Genomic DNA, 21552 nt, shown 5'->3' on the forward strand with positions numbered 1-21552 from the left:
ACATTTTTAAGTTTAAGAGACTTTGGCCTTTGAGAGGTAACAGATGAGCTTCAGCTATTCCTGTGAAACCAAAGAATGCACTCAAGCCACGATTTTCTTTCTTTCTCTTTTTTTAAATGCTCATTTATTTTTGAGAGGGGAGGAGGGGCAGAGAGGTGGGGGGCAGGGGGACAGAGGACCCCGAGCAGGCTCTGCACTGACAGCAGAGAGCTCCAGGTGGGGCTCAAGCTCACAAACCGTGAGATCATGACCTGAGCGGAAGTCAGACGCCCACCCGACTGCGCCTCCCAGGAGCCCCCTCCAGCTGTGACTGTGGAGTTGAAATACACACCTGGTCTTCCCAAGATGCGAGGCCGGTCCTTGGGCCTGAGCGCCGGAGCCCTGGACGTGGGTCTTGGTTCTCTGTAGCATCAGCTGGTGCTGTTCTGGTTCCTACCAGCTTTCTAGTGCAGTGATGACAGCGTTCCCTGAGAACACAGCCACTGTCCCTGCAACTCTCCCTGCCTCCTTCTGAGCCCTGGGGATGCGTGTCCCCACCGACCGTCTCCTGGAGCCCAGGGTGGCTCTTCTGTCGGGCACCTCCAAAGCCCCCTGCCTGTCCCTGCCCCCGTCCCAGAGCCCTGTGTGTCACACCATTTCCAGGCACTAGAATCTGTCCAGCCCGCTGGGGCTGCCCTAACAAAGCACCACAGACCAGACCAGGGGCCTGAAGGACACTGTGTACTGTCTCCAGGTTCTGGAGGCAGGGAGTCCAGGGTCAGCGGGTCTCGGGGTTGTCTCCTTCTGAGGACCGTGAGGGAGAATCTGTTCCCGGCTCTCTCCTCGGTTCACAGGCAGCTGAGGGCCTCTGTTTCTTCCCTCGGCGACTGTCTGTGTTCCCCCCCTCCTTACAAGGACTCCAGTCATACTGGAGGAGAGTCCACCCCGATGACCTCGCTTTCACCTGGGTACCTCCGAACAGACCCTGAGATCCTGGGGGTCGGGATCCCAGCACAGGCGTCTGGGTGGGATGCAGTTCAACCCACGATGTGTGTGCTCTAAGCTGCTGAGTTTTCTGGCCACTCTGTGGGTTTGTTGACATGTGACTTCGGGGCTGCTAAGTAGCAGGTTTGTGGAGAGCACAAGGGGTCCCTCTTCACCACCCCGGAACGCACAACCATATCCAAACAGACTCCAAATCAAAGCTCTGAAATTGCCAAACCTTTAATCCCAAACCAGACCACAGCGAGGCCAGACCCAGCGATTTCCCCTCCCCCTCCCCTGTTTCCCCAAGGTTCAAATTAGTTGGAAGATGCCTCTCCCACAAGTGAATACATCCAGATCTGGGACATGAATCAGTCCAAGTCCGTCCTAAGACCCCCTGATCTCATCCCCCCCACCCTACTCCCCAGTTACCCCATCAGGTCCCCCTGCAAGCCTTCCCTGGGGACCCTCGTTTGTAAAAGGCCTCTCTCCATCGTACCCCAAGCATCCCAATTCGGCCACCGAGAAGAACATATTCACAGAGGGAAAACATGAGGCAGGAGAGGGAGGTTTGTGCAAACAACGTGTGCCCCACAGCAGGCAGAACGCAGTTTCTCCAGGACAAGGGGAAAGACTTTGAGGGATAAGAAGAAGAAAAGGAAGGAGTTAGAGAAGGCACAGTGCTGGCTCTAGGTGGCCCTGTGCCCCAGCTTGGGGCAGAGTGAGCCCCAGGGCCCCGGAGGCAAGGTGAGCAGGAGGAAGCAGCCACTGGCCAGCAGGAGGACCAGGCTGGCCCCCATCCCACAGCCCAGGGACCAGGAGTATTCGTAGGCCAGGGCTGGGGCTGGGGGAGGCTCAGGGCTGACTCTTTGCAGCAGGGCTTGGACAGAATGCCGGAACACCTCCAGGCTGACCAGGAGCAGCAGGCCTGTGGGGAGAGGACAGGCATGGCGCTCAGGCCCCCGGGGACCCCGACCTGGGTCTGAGCGTCTCCCCAGCACACCCCATCTCATGCTCGTTCAAACAGGAAACCTGGGGGGCCCTCAGCACCACCCCACCTAATTTCTTCGACAGCTACTTACTAAACACCAACCCTATAGCACGAGTCTGGAAGCTGGACATAAAGAAGGAACACAACACAAACAGAGGCAGAAGGGAGAGTGGTGGTCGCCAGAGGCCGAGGGGCTGGGGGAACGGGATGGGGGGGTGGGGGCTGCTGTTTGATGGGGACAGAGTTGTGCTTGGGGAAACACGAAAGTGAAAAGGCTCTGGAGATGGATGGTGAACGTGCTTAGTGCCACAGAACTGAGCACAAAACAGTTGAAATGGTAAATTTTATCTTATGTGTGTTTTAGCGCTTTAAAAAAGAAAAATGTGGGGGGCGCCTGGGTGGCGCAGTCGGTTAAGCGTCCGACTTCAGCCAGGTCACCATCTCACAGTCCGTGAGTTCGAGCCCCGCGTCGGGCTCTGGGCTGATGGCTCAGAGCCTGGAGCCTGTTTCCGATTCTGTGTCTCCCTCTCTCTCTGCCCCTCCCCCGTTCATGCTCTGTCTCTGTCCCAAAAATAAATAAACGTTGAAAAAAAATTTTTTTAAATAAAAAGAAAAAAAGAAAAAAGAAAAATGTGGGGGCACCTGGGTGGCTCGGTCGGGCGGCCGACTTGGGCTCAGGTCATGATCTCATGGTTCGTGGGTTCGAGCCCCGTGTCCGGCTCTGTGCTGATGGCTCAGAGCCTGGAGCTGCTTCAGATTCTGTCTCTCTCTCTCTCTCTCTCTCTCTCTCTCTCTGCCCTTTCCCCGCTCATGCTCTGTCTCTCTCTCTCAAAAATAAACATTAAAAATTTTAAAAAGGAAAAAGCAGGGGTGCTTGGGTGGCTTAATTGGTTGAGCATCCAACTTTTGATTTCAGCTCAGGTCATGATTCCAGCATCGTGGGATCGAGCCCTGTGTCAGGCTCCAAGCTGAGTGTGGAGCCTGCTTAAGATTCTCTCTCTCTCTCTCTCTCTCTCTCTCTCTCTCTCTCTCTCTCTCCACCCCTCACTCCTGCTCACTCTCTCTCTCTCAAAAAAAAAAAAAAAACAAAAAATCAAAGTCCAAAATCAAAAACACGAAAATCAATTAAAGACTACATTAAAAAATTGTTTGAAAAATAAAAGGGGCACCTGGCTGGTTTGGTGGGTAGAGAATGTGACTCTTGATCTCTGGGTCATGAGTTCAAGCCTCATGTTGGGCATGGAGTTTACTTTTAAAAAAGTAAGGCTTTTGGAAAGAGCGATAGTAAAATCTGGAATAGTTGAATTCACCATGGAAGCACAGAACAGAAGGTGGTTGCCAAGGGCTGGCGGGGGAGGGGAAAGGGGAAGATGTGGGGCAAAGGTACAGAACTCAATTACGCAAGACAAACGAGTTGTGGGGATTTCATGTGCAGCAGGGTGACTATAGTTAGCAATACCGTATCACACATGTTACAAGACAAGAGCCTCGGTGTTCTCACCATACACACCAAGGTGGCCACGTGAGGTGATGCATGTTGTTAACTAGTTTAACTGTGGTGATCACTTCATGATGTGCATGTATATCAAAACCCCAAGTTGTACACCTTAAAGATCTACAATTTCTACTCACCATTCATACCCCAATAAAGCTCATCAACCATACCCCAATAAAGATGGTGAATCACGAAACAAAAGGAAAGGCAGTCAAGTTAAGTTGCAATGAAATTTGATTTAAAAAAAAACATGACACAAAAACAGACTCTCAGATCAATGGAACAGAATAGAGAACCCAGAAATGGACCCACAAACGTATGGCCAACTAATCTTTGACAAAGCAGGAAAGAATATCCAATGGAATAGAGACAGTCTCTTCAGCAAGTGGTGCTGGGAAAATTGGACAGCGACATGCAGAAGAATGAACAGAGACCACTTTCTTACACCATACACAAAAATAAACTCAAAATGGATGAAAGACCTAAATGTAAGACAGGAAGCCATCAAAATCCTCCAGAGAAAGGAGGCTAAAACCTCTTTGATCTTGGCCGCAGCAACTTCTTACTCAACACGTGTCTGGATGCAAGGGAAATAAAAGCAAAAAGTAATTACTGGGACCTCGTTAAAATAAAAAGCTTCTGCACAGCGAAGGAAACAATCAGCAAAACTGAAAGGCAACCAACAGAATGGGAGAAGATATTTGCAAATGACATATTAGATAAAGGGTTAGTATCCAAAATCTATAGAGAACTTATCAAACTCCACACCCAAAAAACAAATAATCCAGGGAAGAAATGGGCAAAAGACATGAATAGACACTTCTCCAAAGAAGACATCCAGATGGCCAACCGACACATGAAAAAACGCTCAACGTCACTCATCATCAGGGAAATACAGATCAAAACCACAATGAGATACCACCTTGTACCTGTCAGAATGGCTAACATTAACAACTCAGGCAACAACAGATGTTGGTGAGGATGCAGAAAAAGAGGATCTCTGTTGCACTGCTGGTGGGAATGCAAACTGATGCAGGCACTCTGGAAAACAGTACGGAGGTTCCTCAAAAAATTAAAAATATAACTACCCTACGACCCAGCAATTGCACTACTAGGCATTTATCCACAGGATACAGGTGTGCTGTTTCGAAGGGACACATGCACCCCATGTTTATAGCAGCACTATCAACAACAGCCAAAGTATGGAAAGAGCCCAAATGTCCATTGATGGATGAATGGATAAAGAAGATGTAGTATATATATATACAATGGATTATTACTGGGCAATCAAAAATAATGAAATCTTGCCATTTGCAACTATGTGGATGGAACTGGAGGGTATTATGCTAAGTGAAATTAGTCAGAGAAAGACAAATATATGACTTCACTCATATGAGGACTTTAAGACACAGAACAGAGGAACATAAAGGAAGTGAAACAAATATAATATAAAAACAGGGAGGGGGACAAAACATAAGAGACTCTTAAATATAGAGAACAGAGGGTTACTGGAGGGGGTGTGTGGGGGGAGATGGCTAAGTGGGTAAGGGGCATTAAGGAATCTACTCCAGAAATCATCGTTGCACTATATGCTAACTTGGATGTAAATTAAAAACAACAACAACAACAACAACAACAACAACAACAACAACAAAAGAAGAAAGTACAAGACAGAGACCCTAACCTCATGGAGTTTGTATTTTAGATGGAGGGGACAGGCGGTAAACAAATAAACCAAGTCTTGCACTCAAATGCCTGCAGGAGGCAATGAGAAAGCAGAAGTCAACAAAGCAGGTGAGTGCGGTGGCTGGTGGGGGTGGGGGGAGACAAAGAGTCCAAAACTCAGCTTCAGCCAACTGCAACCCTTCAGAAATGGGGACTTAAATTGCCAGATCTTCTGAGTTTTTAAGATTAGCTGGAATTTTGTAAATGATTACTATTTTTTATGGGAATTTGCCCAACCTTGAAACATTGGCTCAGAGAAACGTTATGCCCTGCCCGCCAAAGTCCATTTATGGGTCATCGCTGGCCACAGGCTGCCAGGTTGTAACGTCCAAAGTAAACACATGAGAAGACGAGATAATTTCAGAGAGTGATGTGTGCCGGGAAAGATAGAACAGGGTGATGGGAAGGCGAGTGACATCCAGGAGCAGAGCACAGACTTTGAGATGATGTCACCAGGAAAAGCCATTTGAGCTAAGACTTGGAGGATGAACAGAAGCCAGGTTCTGGAGGAGGCACAAAACTAAGTGATGGCCGGTGCAAGAGAAAGGAATGGCTTGTGCAAAGGCCCGGTGGTAGAATGAGTATAGTGTGTCTGGGAGACAGAAAGAAGGTCAGTGTGGCTGGAGAAAAGACAGTGGGGAGGGGAGAGTGGTGGGGAATAGACGTGCAGAGGTGGGCAGGGGTCAGATCTTGTAGGACCATCTGATGGCCCATGAGTCATGGGTCCTAGCTACCCCCTCTCTCAGACCCCGGACTCTTCTTCCCCCCCACTCCCTGGTACTTCGTTCCCCCCATGGTTTTTGTTTTTGTTTTTGTTTTTAATGTTTATTTATCATTGAGAGACAGAGAGAGACAGAGCATGAGCAAGGGAGGGGCAGAGAGAGGAGGAGACACAGAATCCGAAGCAGGCTCCAGGCTCTGAGCTGTCAGCACAGAGCCCGACGCAGGGCTCGAACTCACAAACCGCGAGATCATGACCTGAACCAAAGTCAGACGCTCAACTGACTGAGCCACCCAGGCGCCCCCCCCCCCCATGGTTTTTAATCGGGGTCCTGGAGAATGCAGCCAGGAGTCTGTGATCTGTGGGTCAGTAGCTCCCCTCTGAGGCCTCCTTGGCCCCACGCAGCTCAGCTTAGGGACCCAGAGGTGGAAGAATATTCAGACAAGACACTCTCCAGTCCCCTTGATTCCTCTGCAAATTCATGCCTCGTTGATTCATTCAACACATCTTAATTGAGCCCCCATTATAAAATATATAAACAAGGCTAACAGGGGTACCTGGGTAGCTCAGTCAGTTGAGCGTCCGACTTCGGCTTAGGTCAGGAACTCGCAGTCTGTGAGTTCAGGCCTCCTGTCGGGCTCTGTGCTGACAGCTCAGAGCCTGGAGCCTGCTTCGGATTCTGTGTCTCCCTCTCTCTCTGCCCCTCCCCCGCTCACACTCTGTTTCTCTCTGTCTTTCAAAAATAGATAAATATTAAGAAAAAAAAAAAAGACTAACAAAGGCCTTGTCCTCTTGGAGCTCCATCCCAGAAGGAGAATTAGACAATAATAGGGCAAATGTATTGCTGTGGACTGAATCGTGCCTCCAAAAGTTCAGCTGTTGGGAGTCCTGACCCCCTAGTTTCTTGAAATGTGACTATATTTGAAGATAGAATTTTTTTTAAGTTTTTTTTTTTTTTTTTTTTTTTTTTTTTTTTTTGCTTTGAGAGAGTGTGAGGGAGGAGGGGCAGAGAGAACAGGAGACAGAGAATCCCAAGCAGGCTCCCACATTCACAGATGCAGGGGGCTCTAACTCAGGAACTGTGAGATCACAACCTGAGCCAAAACCAAGAGTTGTCGGACACTTAATCAACTGCCACCCAGGCACCCCAAAGACAGAGTCTTTAAAGGAATAATTAAACAGACATGAGGCCACTAGGGCCTTAATCCAATATGGAGGGCAATATGGTGGTGTCCCCACAAGAAGAGGAGAGGAGAACACAGATACACAGATTGAGGACACGGGGAGAAGACAGCCGTCTACAAGCCAAGGAGAGGCCTCGGAGGAGACTGACTCTGCCCATGTCTGGGTCTCAGACCTCCAGCCTCCAGATCCATGAGACAACACATTTCTGTTCTTTAACCCTCCCGGGGTTGTGGTACTTTGTTATGGCAGCCCGAGCAATGGAATACACACACAGGTATATAATTTCAGGGAGTGATCAATTCCATGAGAGAAGAAAAGGGGGCAAGGTAGGGACACGGCAGCAATGGGCCTCCTAGGTGGTCAACCAGATCAGAGACTTAAATGACAGGAAGGGATGAGACATGGGATGATCTAGTGGAGGCTGAGGGGATAGCAGTGCAAAATGCTCTGAGCGGGAGATGAGATTGAAGTGTCTGAGGAACAGCAAAGAAGCCAATGAAACCAGGACAGAGGGAGCAGGTGGTAAGAGATGAAGTCCCACAGAGCCAGGAGCCAGGCCACATAAGACCTGGGAGCCACGTTATTCTAGTGGTAGTAATTGATTGTGAATGTATTGGCTTTTGAATCAGGTAGGAACCACAATAGGATTTATGGTTTAAAACTACGACTAACCCCAAAGCAAAGGGCAGGTAGGATTTGGCCATGGGCTGTAGTCAGTAGACTCTTAGCCTTGGCTTTGTGAAAAGAATCTAACCAAACACTCTCTCATCTCATCTCTTCCCACTAGACCTCATGAGGTATGTATTATTATCCCCACTTTACAGAGGGGAAGATTAAAGCCTGGAGAGGTGGAGCTCAGGTTTGACTAAAACCAGGTCTACTCCATAGCTTCTTCTCTTAGACACGTCTCTGTACTTCCTCCCCGACCAAGCCTGACATGCCTTGTATGACCTAGAAGGGCCTACGTGATCTGGCCCCTGCCTCCTTGTTTGTGCTCATCTCCCCAGCTCTTCCCACCCTAAAATAGTGGGGAGTACAACGTCTTTCAGTCTGTATGTTTTATTGTAGAGAGAGAGAGCAGGGGAGGGGCTGAGAGAGAAGAGAGTGAATCTGAAACAGGCTCTATGCTTGGCACGGAGCCAGATGCGGGGCTTGATCCCACAACTCTGGGATCATGACCTGAGCTGAAACCAAGAGTCAGCCACTCAACCGACTGAGCCACCCAGGCGCCCCTCTTTCAGTCTACAAATGCACCAAATTCTTTCAAACCTGGAGACCTTTATGCTGCTTAGAATAATTTTCTGCTTACCCTTCTCTGAGTACTGCCTTACACATCCCTACTATTGCTATTACTATCACTATTACTATTTATTACTATTACTATTTATTACTATCACTATTACTATTACTATTTATTACTATTACTATTACTCTTAATTACCATTACTATTTATTACTATCACTATTACTATTTATTACTATCACTATTACTATCACTATTTATTACTATTACTGTTATTCTTTATTACCATTACTATTTATTACTATCACTATTACTATTACTATTTATTACTATTACTATTACTCTTAATTACCATTACTATTTATTACTATCACTATTACTATTTATTACTATCACTATTACTATTTATTACTATCACTATTACTATTACTATTTATTACTATCACTATTACTCTTTATTACCATTACTATTGTTATTTACTACTATTGCTATTGCTATTACTATCACTATTACTATTTATTACTATTACTATTTATTACTATCACTATCACTATTACTATTTATTACTATCACTATTACTCTTAGTTACCATTACTATTTATTACTATCACTATTACTATTTATTACTATCACTATTACTATCACTATTTATTACTATTACTGTTATTCTTTATTACCATTACTATTTATTACTATCACTATTACTATTACTATTTATTACTATTACTATTACTCTTAATTACCATTACTCTTAATTACTATCACTATTACTCTTAATTACTATCACTATTACTATTTATTACTATCACTATTGCTATTACTATTTATTACTATTACTATTACTCTTTATTACCATTACTATTGCTATTTACTACTATTGCTATTGCTATTGCTATTGCTATTACTATTACTATTACTATTACTATCACTATTACTATTACTATTACTATCACTGCTATTGCACTTCTGAGAAGCCCTCCTTAAGCACTGCCACACAAGTCTATATCAGATCTCCCTGTTACAGATTTTCCTCCACACTCTTTCATTTTCATTTGTAGCATTTATCACAGCTGGTAATTATTAGCATATATTAATTTATATTAGTATTGTCTATTTGTCCCATGGCTATCTCCCTCGCTATCATAAATCCATGAGAGCAGGAAACTTGTCTGTCTTGTATCTCTAAAACATGAACAATACCTGATGTGTATATTTCATGGAGAGAAACAATATAATCTGAACATGTCCCTTTATTTAAGGAGATCTTGAAAATTCAATCTGTCCAGGGCCTGATACCAAATATAGCCAAAATACTTACAGCATCAAATCCACCCCCTCGCTTTCACTTGCTTGTACAGTTTGCATAAAAATTTCATGCCTGAGACTTCCATAAAACACTTTTATATCCTCACTTTCATGGCACCCCCTGGAATAACACGAGTATGAGTTCAATAACCAAATTCCTACCATGCTATAAATTCTACAAAAACAGGGATCATCTTAATATTATTCATCATTCTATCCCCAGTGGATAGAATGATGCACCTACTGGATATAAAAAAAAATACTTGTTGAATGATTGGATGGATGAATAGAGAGAAAACAGGTAAAAGAGAAAGGAGAATGGAAAAGGAAGAAGGGAATGGGAGGAAATTAATGAATCAATGGATGGATGGATGGATGGATGGACGGACGGACAGATGGATGGATGAATAGACAGAAAACAGATAAAAGAGAAAGGAGAATGGAAAAGGAAGAAGGGAGTGGGAGGAAATTAATGAATCAATGGATGGATGGATGGATGGATGGACGGACGGATGGATAGATGGGATGAATGGATGGATGGACGGACAGATGGATGGATGAATAGACGGAAAACAGATAAAAGAGAAAGGAGAATGGAAAAGGAAGAAGGGAGTGGGAGGAAATTAATGAATCAATGGATGGATGGATGGATGGATGGACGGATGGATGGATAGATGGGATGAATGGATGGATGGACGGACGGACAGATGGATGGATGAATAGACGGAAAACAGATAAAAGAGAAAGGAGAATGGAAAAGGAAGAAGGGAGTGGGAGGAAATTAATGGATCAATGGATGGATGGATGGATGGATGGACGGATGGACGGATGGATAGATGGACGGACAGATGGATAGATGGAATGAAAGGATGGATGGATGGATGGACGGACGGGGATAGATGGGATGAATGGATGGATAGATGGATACTTGACAAATGGATACTTGGATGACTGACTTCATGGATATGTGGGAACTTGAGCTCAGAGATAAAAGATTTGCCCAAGATCACACAACTTGTCAGAAGTTAGACGCCAACCTAGATGTTTGGATTCCCTGTTGATTTCCTGGTCCATCTTTGACCCCAGTGTCCTCCTCACTCTCCTTCCTCCAGCCACACTGGCCTTCTTTCAAGACCTTAAGTTCACCAAACTCTGTCTAGCTTGGTTACTCAGGGAGGCCCTCACTAACTCTCTGCTTTAAATCAGGTGCTCTCATTATGCACTCTCATAGAAATCTACTTTTCTTTTTCTTTTATAGCACCTAGAAGTTTGTAATTGTGGGATGATTTGTGTTATTTCGGTATCCTTAACCAGTAATCTCCCTAAAGGAAGGCACCTTTTGTCTTTACATTCTGATAATATTACATATACAAAAACGTACAAAAGTGTGTAATATGTCTGTGTGTGTATCAATGAATAAAATGAATAAATGAAAGAAAGGAAAGGAGATGATTGAATTTTCCCCTTTATTTAGGAAGATCTCTAAGGCAACAAAATAATAAAAATTGATCATTATTATTTTCTATTCATATATTCATGTTCGTGAAGACTTATCATTTCTCCCTTATCTTGTACTAGAGTCTACCCCACTTGTTAGTTAAGGTTACCATGTACATTTGTGAAAGATTTTGCCTGCTTTATGCTCTGACCTTCATTCTGTTCCTCAAACTTGTCAAATCGCTATTCTATCACCATCACTACTATCAGTACACCATCATCTCTACCGTTACCACCATTTTTACCATCATCATCATCACCACCATCACCACCAACATCACCAACATCATCCCTACCATCACCACCATCATTGTCACCACCACCACCACAATAGACAACATCATCAATATAGTCACCACTACTGTCACCACCACACTTTGGATGAGTCCTATTCACCCTTCAATTACCAGCTTAAATACCACTTTCTCTGAGTTCCTCTGATACACCCTCACTGCAGTGTCTACCCCTAATACGCTTTATCATAACTTTCATCACAATTATAGTTGCATTATTATATGTGTAATTACTGGTTACTGTCTATCTCTGCTAGGCTCTGTGAGGGGCAGACTGTATCTGTCTTGTTAGTCATATATACCCAGCCCTTAGCACAGTGCATGGAACATAGTAAGTGCTCAGTAAATTCACAGAGGATGAACAAATGAAGCTTATATAATTAGTGACCTTTCTATCTACCTTAGCAAACATCTGATCCAATGAGCACTACATTGACAAGATGTAGAATTTTTTTTTTGACCATCAGCTCCAAGAATGCAACATTCATTGAAGACCTAAGTTCCAAAGCTAAAAGAGTATTTGAAGACTTTCCAATTCCCAGCCAATAGTGCTCTCACATTGAGCCTACTACAGTCCTGGTGCTTCCCAGCCTGCAACAGTGCTTAGAGTTGTCCTCCAACTTCCCAGCATGCATCAGTGCTTGGAGATGTCCTCTAACCTCCCAGCAAGCAACAGTGCCTGGAGATGGCCTCCAACTTCCCAGCATGCAACAGCAATTGAAGACCTCTGGGTTCAAATTGGAGACCCCTCTGGGGACAGCAGGGCTTAGAATTTTCCATTCTTTGAGACCTCTATAGCCCTCAAGCTTCCTCCAATCCCCATGGTACAACTGTGTTTGTGGACTCTACCTCCAAGCAGGCAACAATTCTCGGAAACCCTTGATCCAAATTTAAAATAGTGTTTGGAGACCCTTTAATCTCTAGGCAACAATAAAGCTTGGAATTCTTCCATTAAAAAAAATTTTTTTTTTAACATTTATTTATTTTTGAGACAGAGAGAGACAGAGCATGAACGGGGGAGGGGCAGAGAGAGAGGGAGACACAGAATCGGAAGCAGGCTCCAGGCTCTGAGCCATCAGCCCAGAGCCTGATGCAGGGCTCGAACTCACAGACCGCGAGATGGTGACCTGAGCCGAAGCCAGACGCTTAACCGACTGAGCCACCCAGGCGCCCCATAATTCTTCCATTTTTGAGACTACTACAGCCGGTGGGTTTCCCTCAACTCTCAGCATGCAACAGTGCCCTGGAGATTCAAACTCCCAGCATGCAACAGTGCTTGGACACTCTACCTCCCTGCATACAACATTACCTAGAGTTCCAAACTCCCACTATGCAACAGTGCTTGGACACCCTACCTCCTAGCATGCAAGAGCTCTTGGAGATCCAACCTCCCAGCATGCAATTCCCTCAGTCTCCAGGCTCCCAGCCCTCACCTGAGAGGCCAAAGCAGATGGCTCCAACTCGGAGTAGGAACTCTGCACCTTTGCTGAGCACCATGATGATACAGAGGCACCCCAGGGCCATGAGTGCCAAGCCTACCACTGCTATCACGGCAGCTGCCAGATTCACCTCTGCAAGGAGAGTAAAGGGAAGAAGTAGAGAACATGGGAGGGAGGAAGTGGGAAGGACTCCCCTATAGAGACCCAAAACCAGGAAGACGGAAGATTCAGAACTAGAGAATTTTCAAGTAGATCATTCAGTCCAATATTTTACTTACACTGTTGAAGGAACTAAGACACAGAGAGGCTCAGTGATTTGCCTGAGGCCACAAAGCAAAGAGGAGACAGGGTCAGGATTAGAAAGAAATGGGAACTACCAATTATTCCTTGGGATCTGGTCACTGTTTGTTTACAGGTGAGGAATCTGAGGCAGTGAGCATGTGGGTGACAACAGAGAAGGTAGTTTGTTACAGTGAAATGATCCAAGTCTAAGTTCTGTACAGCCACTGCCTTGCTGGGAGGTTATAATAATGTCACCAAACTTCTCTGAACCCCAGTTTCCTCCTCTAGAAAATCAGGATAGAAATCCCTATTTGACTGGGCTGTTGTGCAGATTAGAATTAGTTTATAAAAAGTGCCCAGTGAAGTGCTTAGCACACAGGAGCTGTGCTATACACGTGCACTGTGATTATTCACTATCCCAGAGAAGCACAGTGGCTTGCCCAAACTCACTTAGCACAAAGACAAGACAGAAAAGAGCAGGGAGGGTGGGAACCACTGTTGACTGAGGGCCTACTATGTGCCAGGCATCACACTGTACGTTTCAGCTGTATCATCTCATTAAACCCTTACAGGGGCTGGATAGGAGTCATGACATGACCACAATCTCTTTACTGGTGTGGATGGACACTGAGGTACTGGGGTGACGCAGAGGCTGTGGTTATAGCAGAAAGGGTAAAACCTGTGCTGACAGCAGAGAACCTGCTGCAGGGCTCGAACTCGTGAACTGTGAGATCATGACCTGAGACAAAACCACGAGTCAGATGCTTAAACGACTGAGCCACCCAGGCTCCCAAGAAAGGGTATAGTCTTTTTTTCTTTTAATGCTTACTTGTTTTTGAGGGAGAGAGAGGGAGAGACAGAGCACGAGTGGGGACAGGGCAGAAAGAGAGGGAGACACAGAATCCGAAGCAGACTCCAGGCTCCGAGCTGTCAGCACAGAGCCTGATACAGGACTCAATCCTACAACCCTGGGATCGTGACCTGAGCCGAAATCAAGAGTTGGATGCTCAACCGACTGAGCCACCCAGGTGCCCCAAATTGAAACGAAATTTTAAAAACTTAGTCTCTGCATCACACCAGCCACATGCGCCCAGCAGCCACATGGGACCAGTGGCTACCACATCGGTCAGCACAGGTACAGAGTATTTCCATCTCACAGAAGATTCTACAGGAGATCATTGCTTTGGAGTCAGGATTATTTGGGATGATTCTGCCTCTGCCCCTTCTGGAAAAAGTAAATGTAACCATTTTCTAGACTACCGTTTTTTCATCCACAAGATGAAGCCACCGCCCTGCAGGGTCATGGCAAGGACTGGAGTTCTTATCATTGAAACACTCAGCACTCTGCTTAGCATGTGGCAGGTGGACATCTTCAAGCAAGTCCCAGAAAGGGGCTGTGACTGCCCCAAAGTCACACAGCTCATGACAAAGGTGGAGCTGGGGTAGGAGCATCAGGCACAGGGCTCTGGAGAACCTCTTTCCCCCAAAGATGGGACCTCCCCTATCCCCTCCTGCCACCCCAGGGCAAAGCAGAGAGGAAGACCATGCTATCAGGAACCCTTCCGACATGGTCCACATACCCCTCCCGCCACCCCACCACCCCACCGCAGGGTGGTTCTCACCTTTCTTTGTAGTTCTCTGGAAGATGTGTGCATTTTCCCCCGTGGTAAAGAATTTAAAATAGGTGCAGTTTGCTTCTGTGGGAGCAGGAGAGAAAAAGAGAGGTGATGATACAGACATTGCTGGCGTAAGCTCAGGGCTGGGCATTTAACAGAGCTCACAGCAGCCTAAAAATAGGATATCAGCATCCCTGATACACACAGGAGAGAATGATGCTCAGAGAAACAAAACCCGCCTGCCATCATCCAGCTATACAGGAGCTGGGATTCCAGTCTGGAGCCTAGAGGTCCAGATCTGTGGCCTTGTGAAGGCTGTTGACCTCTCTGCAGCCTCTGAATCTTTCTCTATAAAATGAGATAATAGTCTCTTTCCTGGCTTCATCAGATGGGTTTGTTAAGGGGTCAAGTGGGATTAGAAACGGATGATCACTTTATTCAACAAAGGACACCAAGATAGAGGGAACAGAAGGCTAATAGACTCAGAGGAGATTCTCATCCCAGAGAGGGTTCCTAACTAGAACACACAAAGAACACCTGGAGACCAGCAAGAAAAGAGAGGAAACCCAATTGATAAATGGGCAAAGGACAGGAATAGTCAATTCACAGAAGAAGAAGTCTGAATGACTCACAAGTATATGAAGAGATGCTTCACCTCACCAGGGATCACAGAAATGCAACTTAAATCAGCAGGGAGAGGGCACTTTAGATCAATTAGATTGGCAAATATTAAAAGGATAATATCAAGCACTGGAAGAATAAGAGGAAACAGCTGGGGACCAGAAACTGGCACTAATGTCTTTCTGGAAAGCACTCTGACATCCTTTATGAAATGAGGTACGTTTATACCCTATAACCCAACAATTTCGTTTCTGGGTCTACATCCAGAGAAACACTACAGGCAGGAACATATGTGTGGATGATTGTAGCAGCACTGTTTGTAAGAACAGGGAGTTGGAATCAACCTAAGTGTCCATCTCAGGGGGATCAAGAAAATGGGGCAGATGCCCTCTGTGCAAATCTCTGCACCATGCAGTAGCCATGAACTACAAGAGCAGAAAGCAAAGTGGGGAGATCCGAGAAATAACGTTGAGCAAATAGATCGATAAATAAGTAAATCACAAACGGGGACAATCCACAGCGCAATACCATTTATGTAAATTAAAACACGTACAGATGTAAAATAACACTGTATAGTTTCCAACTTAAAATATATACTGACGGGGCGCCTGGGTGGCGCAGTCGGTTAAGCGTCCGACTTCAGCCAGGTCACCATCTCACGGTCCGTGAGTTCGAGCCCCGCGTCAGGCTCTGAGCTGATGGCCCGGAGCCTGGAGCCTGTTTCGGCTTCTGTGTCTCCCTCTCTCTCTGCCCCTCCCCCGTTCATGCTCTGTCTCTCTCTGTCTCAAAAATAAACAAACGTTAAAAAAATATATAAACTGCATTTGAAAGCTGGAACTTCCCACAAATTCCTCTAGTCCCATGTTCTCATGCTTCGGATGGGGAAACTAAGGCACAGGAAGGGGGAGGAAGAGAGGTAGAGAATGAGAGGGGTACAAGAAGACGAGCCAGGCGGGCTAGAGAAGCACAAAGGAACCTTCCAGTTCAAAGAAAGATGTAGAGGGACAAGAAATAAAGTCCTGAGTCAGGTGAGGCAGCGGGACACTGCACCGGCCCTCTGAGGGAAGGAGAAGGGCAGGACGTGCTCTATCAGGAGCAGTGGGACGGGAGTCCTTACCCCGCAGCATCAGCAATCCTGCAGCAACAAGGAGGAAAGGATACCTCTTGCAGCAGGGCTGAGGATGCTATTGATAGCAGTCAGTGGGGGACACATGGTCTTCATCCATGAGGGAAGCGTGAAGTCCCATCTAGAGAGTAAGAAGGTGTGGTCCATCTTTCTGAGAGAGCGTGGGGTGTCTGGCCTCCCATCATGGCTACCGGTGATTCAGGACATCTTGTCTCAGACTCCAGATGGCATATCCCATTTGGAAAAGAGTAGGGTGGGCCACACACACCCTCCCCCCACTTGTAGCCAAGGGAATTAAGGGTGTCCTTTGATGGACAGGGCAATGTGTGGGATATTTCTGAGATAACAGAAGCTGTGAACTTTTGGACGGTCCCCTCTGGAGGGTCAGGACTGTGGGATGATGAGACGGTCCTGTGAGGAGGCTGAAGTCCTTTCTGACCAACAGGGGGGACATCAAAGGATATGAGGAGTCCTGTCTTATGGAGTGGGGTTGGGGGGGCATCCCTTATAGGGCAGCGAGGACCTTTGGGGCATCTTTATGGACTCCTGGGATGCGATATAGTGCAATTGTGAAGAACCGGGACAGCCAGGTTCAAATCCCATATGACTAGCCTGGTGCATAGATGGAACCACTTCCATTCCTTACTCCCCATGTTTGGTTTCTCTAAAATGAGGATGATGGTAACTATTCATAAGGTTGCTAGGAGGATATGAGGATTAACGAGTTAACGCACATGACGTACTTCAAACAGAGGCTGGGTGCTACGTAAGCATCGAAGCATATTACATAAGCATATTATTGCCAGGGCACCCCATTGTGCAAAAGTTTGGGAACTTCCTGCTTGAGGCTGTGAGGGGCAAAAAAGTAGCCCATCTGCAGAAGTGAGGTGTTGAATCTGGACGCTGAGTGCGTGGGTACCTCACATGACGAGGGGTGGGGGTATCTATCCCACTCTGCTATCAAGGATTTGGGATGTCCTATTTTGGACCCTATGGGTGGAAGATAGCATGTGTGGATAAGTGAGGGGGGAAATCCCCTTGGAGCCCAGAGGGATAGGAGATCTTCTGTGGGAGGCACTGAGGTTATAGGACACTGTTTGGAGATCTCACATGGGTGATCAAGCCTGGGACACCCTACATGGACCGTGAGGGGTGTCAGATAGTTTCCTTGGGTCAGTACGTGTGGTGCAAGAGCCGTTCCCGTTCCCAGGGGGTATAGGATGTCCCAATGGTGCACGTAAACGGCATGGCATGTCCTGTCCGGGAGAGCGAGGGGTATGGGATAGCTGTGTGGCATTGCCACGGATGAAAGGCCATTCTGCGGGACCGTGAGGGCTGTGGGTGTCTGGAAGAGAAAATAAAAAGGGCTGGAGGGTCAGGTCTGGGCATCTGCAGGTGACAGGACCAGGAAATGGAAAAGCACATCTCCCAGAAGCACGAGGTCTCCCCGGGGCGGGGGGGGGGGGGGGGGGGGGGAGGGTGTTGGGGGGTGTTCGGTGAGAGCTGTGTTTGGCAATATCGGCCGTGGGGGTCCGGCACAGATTTCATTTTGGGGTTGGCATTAAGGTGGTCTGTCTCCCCGGGGCCCATGGGATAGGAGTGCGGCCTGTCTCCAATGTGGGAAAACCAAGCTGACCCCGGGAGCCCAAACTCTCTCTCTCTCTCTCTCTCTAGGGGCACAGGCTGGTCTAAGGGTTTGGGCGAGTTTTAGGGTACAGGCTAGTCTGGGGGTACAGGATGTAGCTGCGGACAGGCTGCTGGGGAGGGGGTGGACAGGATGGCCGGTACACAGACTAGTCTGCAAGTACAGACTTTCTCTCCCACCCCCCCAGCCCCCAACTACCGCCCCCCAGCACACACAGTTGGTGCCTGGAGCAAAGGTTACTCGGGGAGCACAGGTTGGTGTAGGCTTGGGCTGCTCTCTCCTTGGGGCTCGGGTTTCCCTGACTCCGCCCACTCTCGCTGTCTCTGGGAACAATCCCCGGCCCGGGGGCGTGGCCTCTCACCTCCGGGCAGCTCCGCGGGGCCACAGGTGTCTCTGCCCACGGGTACGTCCGCCTGCCACAGTCGCTTGGTGCACATCTTCCAGAGTCCCAGGTGGACAGCGTCGCACACCGCGCTGCCATTGGCCTTGTAGGTGTTGAGCTCCACCCAGAACTCGGTGCCCACGGCCAGCACGGCCAGCGTGGCGCCCACCGCGCTCAGCAGGAGTCCCAGCTTGATCTTTCCCTCCCGCTCCGGCGTCAGCCGGGACTGGTGCTGCCCGAGAGCCCGCCGCCGGCCTGCCGCCTCCCGCCGCCGCCGGTCCTCCTCTTGCATGAAAAAGTTGGACCACATCATCATCCTCGGGGCCGTAGCCGAGCAGGTGCAAAGGAGGCAGAGTCCCGAGGGTGGCCCGGGGCGGGGGGGGGGGGGCGGTTGGAACAAGTGGGGTGCTGAAGGAAGCGAGGGGCTCACTTTCCACTGGATGCTGAGAAGGGAAGATCGGGATCTTCCCCTGGAATCTCCAGTGGGGGAGTGGAGGTCGCCTCTGGAGCTTGGAAGACAACAAAATAGATCTTCTGGCCCAGGAACCCTCTAAGTTGAGGGGAGGCCCCAGGGAACCCACAGAAACTCCGGGAGGAGGGTGGCACCAAGAAGAAAAGCAAGGTACCCCCAAGGCCCAGAGCTCGAAGCTGGGTATCCAGGAGGGGAGCCTGAGGGCCCGGGAGAAAGGAGAACTGAGTACTAGCTGAGCCTCTGAGGGGCTGCTCTGGGTCCCCACTGGGAGGAATCTCCAGGAAACTGGGTGTCCTGGGGGACGGGCTCTGAGCACCCCACTAAGGCTCAGAGATTGGGGTACCCAGGGAGGGTTGCCGAGGCCCTCTATGTATTGGAGAGGAGATGCCTCCTGGTTTCTCTGGGGCTCAGAGTCTGGGGAGGGAGAAGTTGGGTCCCCACTGGGGTTCAGAACAGGTCAGAACTCCTTCTGGGTCTCAGAAAGGCAGTAGGACGCTCCTCCCTAACATTCACAGAAGGGGGCTGTAGAGTGCCGGCTGGGCTTCAGAGAAGGGGCGGGCGACCTGCTGGAAACCAGGAGAAGGGAGTGGGTGTCTCCCCGGCCATTCGGGGAAGAGAGGTCAGAGAAAGTCTCCCTGGGTCTCAGACAGGGGACTGCTGGCTCAGAGACATAATGGGGTCCGGAGAAGGGGGCTGGGGGACGCCCCCGGGGCTCAGGAGGGGGACCTGGGGTCCCAATCCGGGTCAGGAGGAGGGGCTGTGGTCCCCCGCAGCGGCTCAGGAAACAGGGACGCAATCCCCCCCCCCGGGGTTCAAAGGACCACGGGGACCCGGAAGGGACTCGGCGTCCCTTCGGGATCACTCGGCTCCCCCTCCCCCGGGCTCCCAGGGCCGGCGGGGCCAGGACCGCTCCAGGCTCAGCTCCAGGCCCGCCGCCCCCCTCAGGCCTCCCGCCCCGGGCTCCCGGGCAGGGCCCCGTCTCGCTCTCCTGCCTCCGCGCCGCGCCGGCCCCAGCTCCGCGCCGCCTCCCAGCCGGCCTGTCCTGCACGCCACCGCCTGCTCGGCCCGGACGCGCCGCTGCGCTCGCTCCGGCCTCGGCCCCAGCCACCCAGCCACCCACCCCCTCGCCCTCCCAGGCTATTTCAGGCTCGACCCGTAAATAACACCCGCACCTGTCGCCCAGCGCCTGTTGCCATATTTTAAGGGGACGCGGGGGGAGGCGGGAGGCTGTCCCGGGAGGAGGGCCTAGGGGCGGGGTCCTGACCCGGCTGGAGCCTGGGGGGACTTTTACCCCCTTAAGGGGCAAGCGTCTGAGCCGCGGGTCCCATCTCCAGGGTGGCCGGAGAGGGAGCGGGCCTGGCTGGGAATCTTAATTGCTGGGTCTGAGGGAGGAGGGGCTGGAGGCCAGGACTCCTGGGTCTGAGGGAGGAGGGGTTGGGCGCAGGACTCCTGGGTCCGAGGGAGGAGGGGCTGGGGGCCTGGACTCCTGGGTCTGAGAGAGGTGGGGGCGGGGGGGGGGGCAGGACTCCAGGATCTGAGGGAAGAGGGGCTGGGGCCTGGACTCCTGGGTCTGAGGGAGGAGGGGGCTGGGGTCTGGACCCCTGGGGCTGAGGGGCAGGACTCCTGGGTCTGAGGGAGGAGGGGCTGGGGGCAGGACTTCTGTGTCTGAGAGAGGAGGGGGCTGGGGGTCTGGACTCCTGGGTCTGAGGGAGGAGGGGCTGGGGCCTGGACTCCTGGGTCTGAGGGAGGAGGGGCTGGGGACCAGGACTCCTGGGTCTGAGGGAGGAGGGGGCTGGGGTCTGGACCCCTGGGGCTGAGGGAGGAGGGGCTGAGGGCCAGGACTCCTGGGTCTGAGGGAGGAGGGGCTGGGGACCAGGACTCCTGGGTCTGAGGGAGGAGGGGGCTGGGGTCTGGACCCCTGGGGCTGAGGGAGGAGGGGCTGGGGGCCAGGACACCTGGGCCTGAAGGAGGATGGGGCTGGGGGCCAGGACTCCTGGGTCTGAGGGAGGAGCCTGAACCCCTGGGGCAGAAGGCTGGGGCCCAGCTCCCTGGATCCTGATGGATAGAGCTGATTCTGGTGCTGGTTGTCTTCAACTCCCCAGAAGTGAAAAGGGCTGGGTGTCAGGGGCACTGGAACCAGAGCCACAGTCCTCATCATTGAGTTTATTAGACAGGGCACCCCCGGGGGACCTTCCATGCAGTTTCAGGTCCCCCAGGGGCCAGGACGGGGACAGCCATGTGGAATGGCAGCAGGGCCTGATCTTCACCCCATCACCCCCTCCCTCAGCCCTTCTGCACACAGGCCAGGTGGGACCCACCTTTCACCAACTCCTTGGTCCGTGGCTGGTTGCTCTGGTGCACCCTGGCCCTATCTGTCCACCCTGCTCTGGACGCTCACAGCGCCCTGTGCTGCTTGTATTGGAGCATGAGTCACTCTGGTGTGATTGTGTGTGTCTGTGTCTGGCTCTCCCACCAGGCTGGGGCAGGGGCGGGGTACAGGAGGAACTCAGCTCCGTGTCCTCAACACCGCCCAGCCCAGGGCTGGGTGCA

The 21552-nt window shown here is 49.7% G+C and overlaps 1 protein-coding gene across 1 annotated transcript; it reads right to left on the minus strand.

The window, feature by feature from the left end:
• Positions 1 to 1178: 1178 nt before the first annotated feature.
• Positions 1179 to 20113, minus strand: CACNG6 (calcium voltage-gated channel auxiliary subunit gamma 6). The gene is made up of 4 exons (XM_043600153.1): positions 18510 to 20113; positions 14763 to 14837; positions 12853 to 12990; positions 1179 to 1891 (listed from the first exon to the last, which is right to left on the minus strand). Exons 1-4 carry the CDS (start codon positions 18844 to 18846, stop codon positions 1653 to 1655), a joined length of 789 nt encoding a protein of 262 aa, XP_043456088.1. The 5' UTR covers positions 18847 to 20113; the 3' UTR covers positions 1179 to 1652.
• Between the last annotated feature and the right edge of the window lie 1439 nt (positions 20114 to 21552).

Source organism: Prionailurus bengalensis, chromosome E2 (assembly GCF_016509475.1).
Source record: "Prionailurus bengalensis isolate Pbe53 chromosome E2, Fcat_Pben_1.1_paternal_pri, whole genome shotgun sequence".
In the NCBI taxonomy this organism is placed as follows: domain Eukaryota; kingdom Metazoa; phylum Chordata; class Mammalia; order Carnivora; family Felidae; genus Prionailurus; species Prionailurus bengalensis.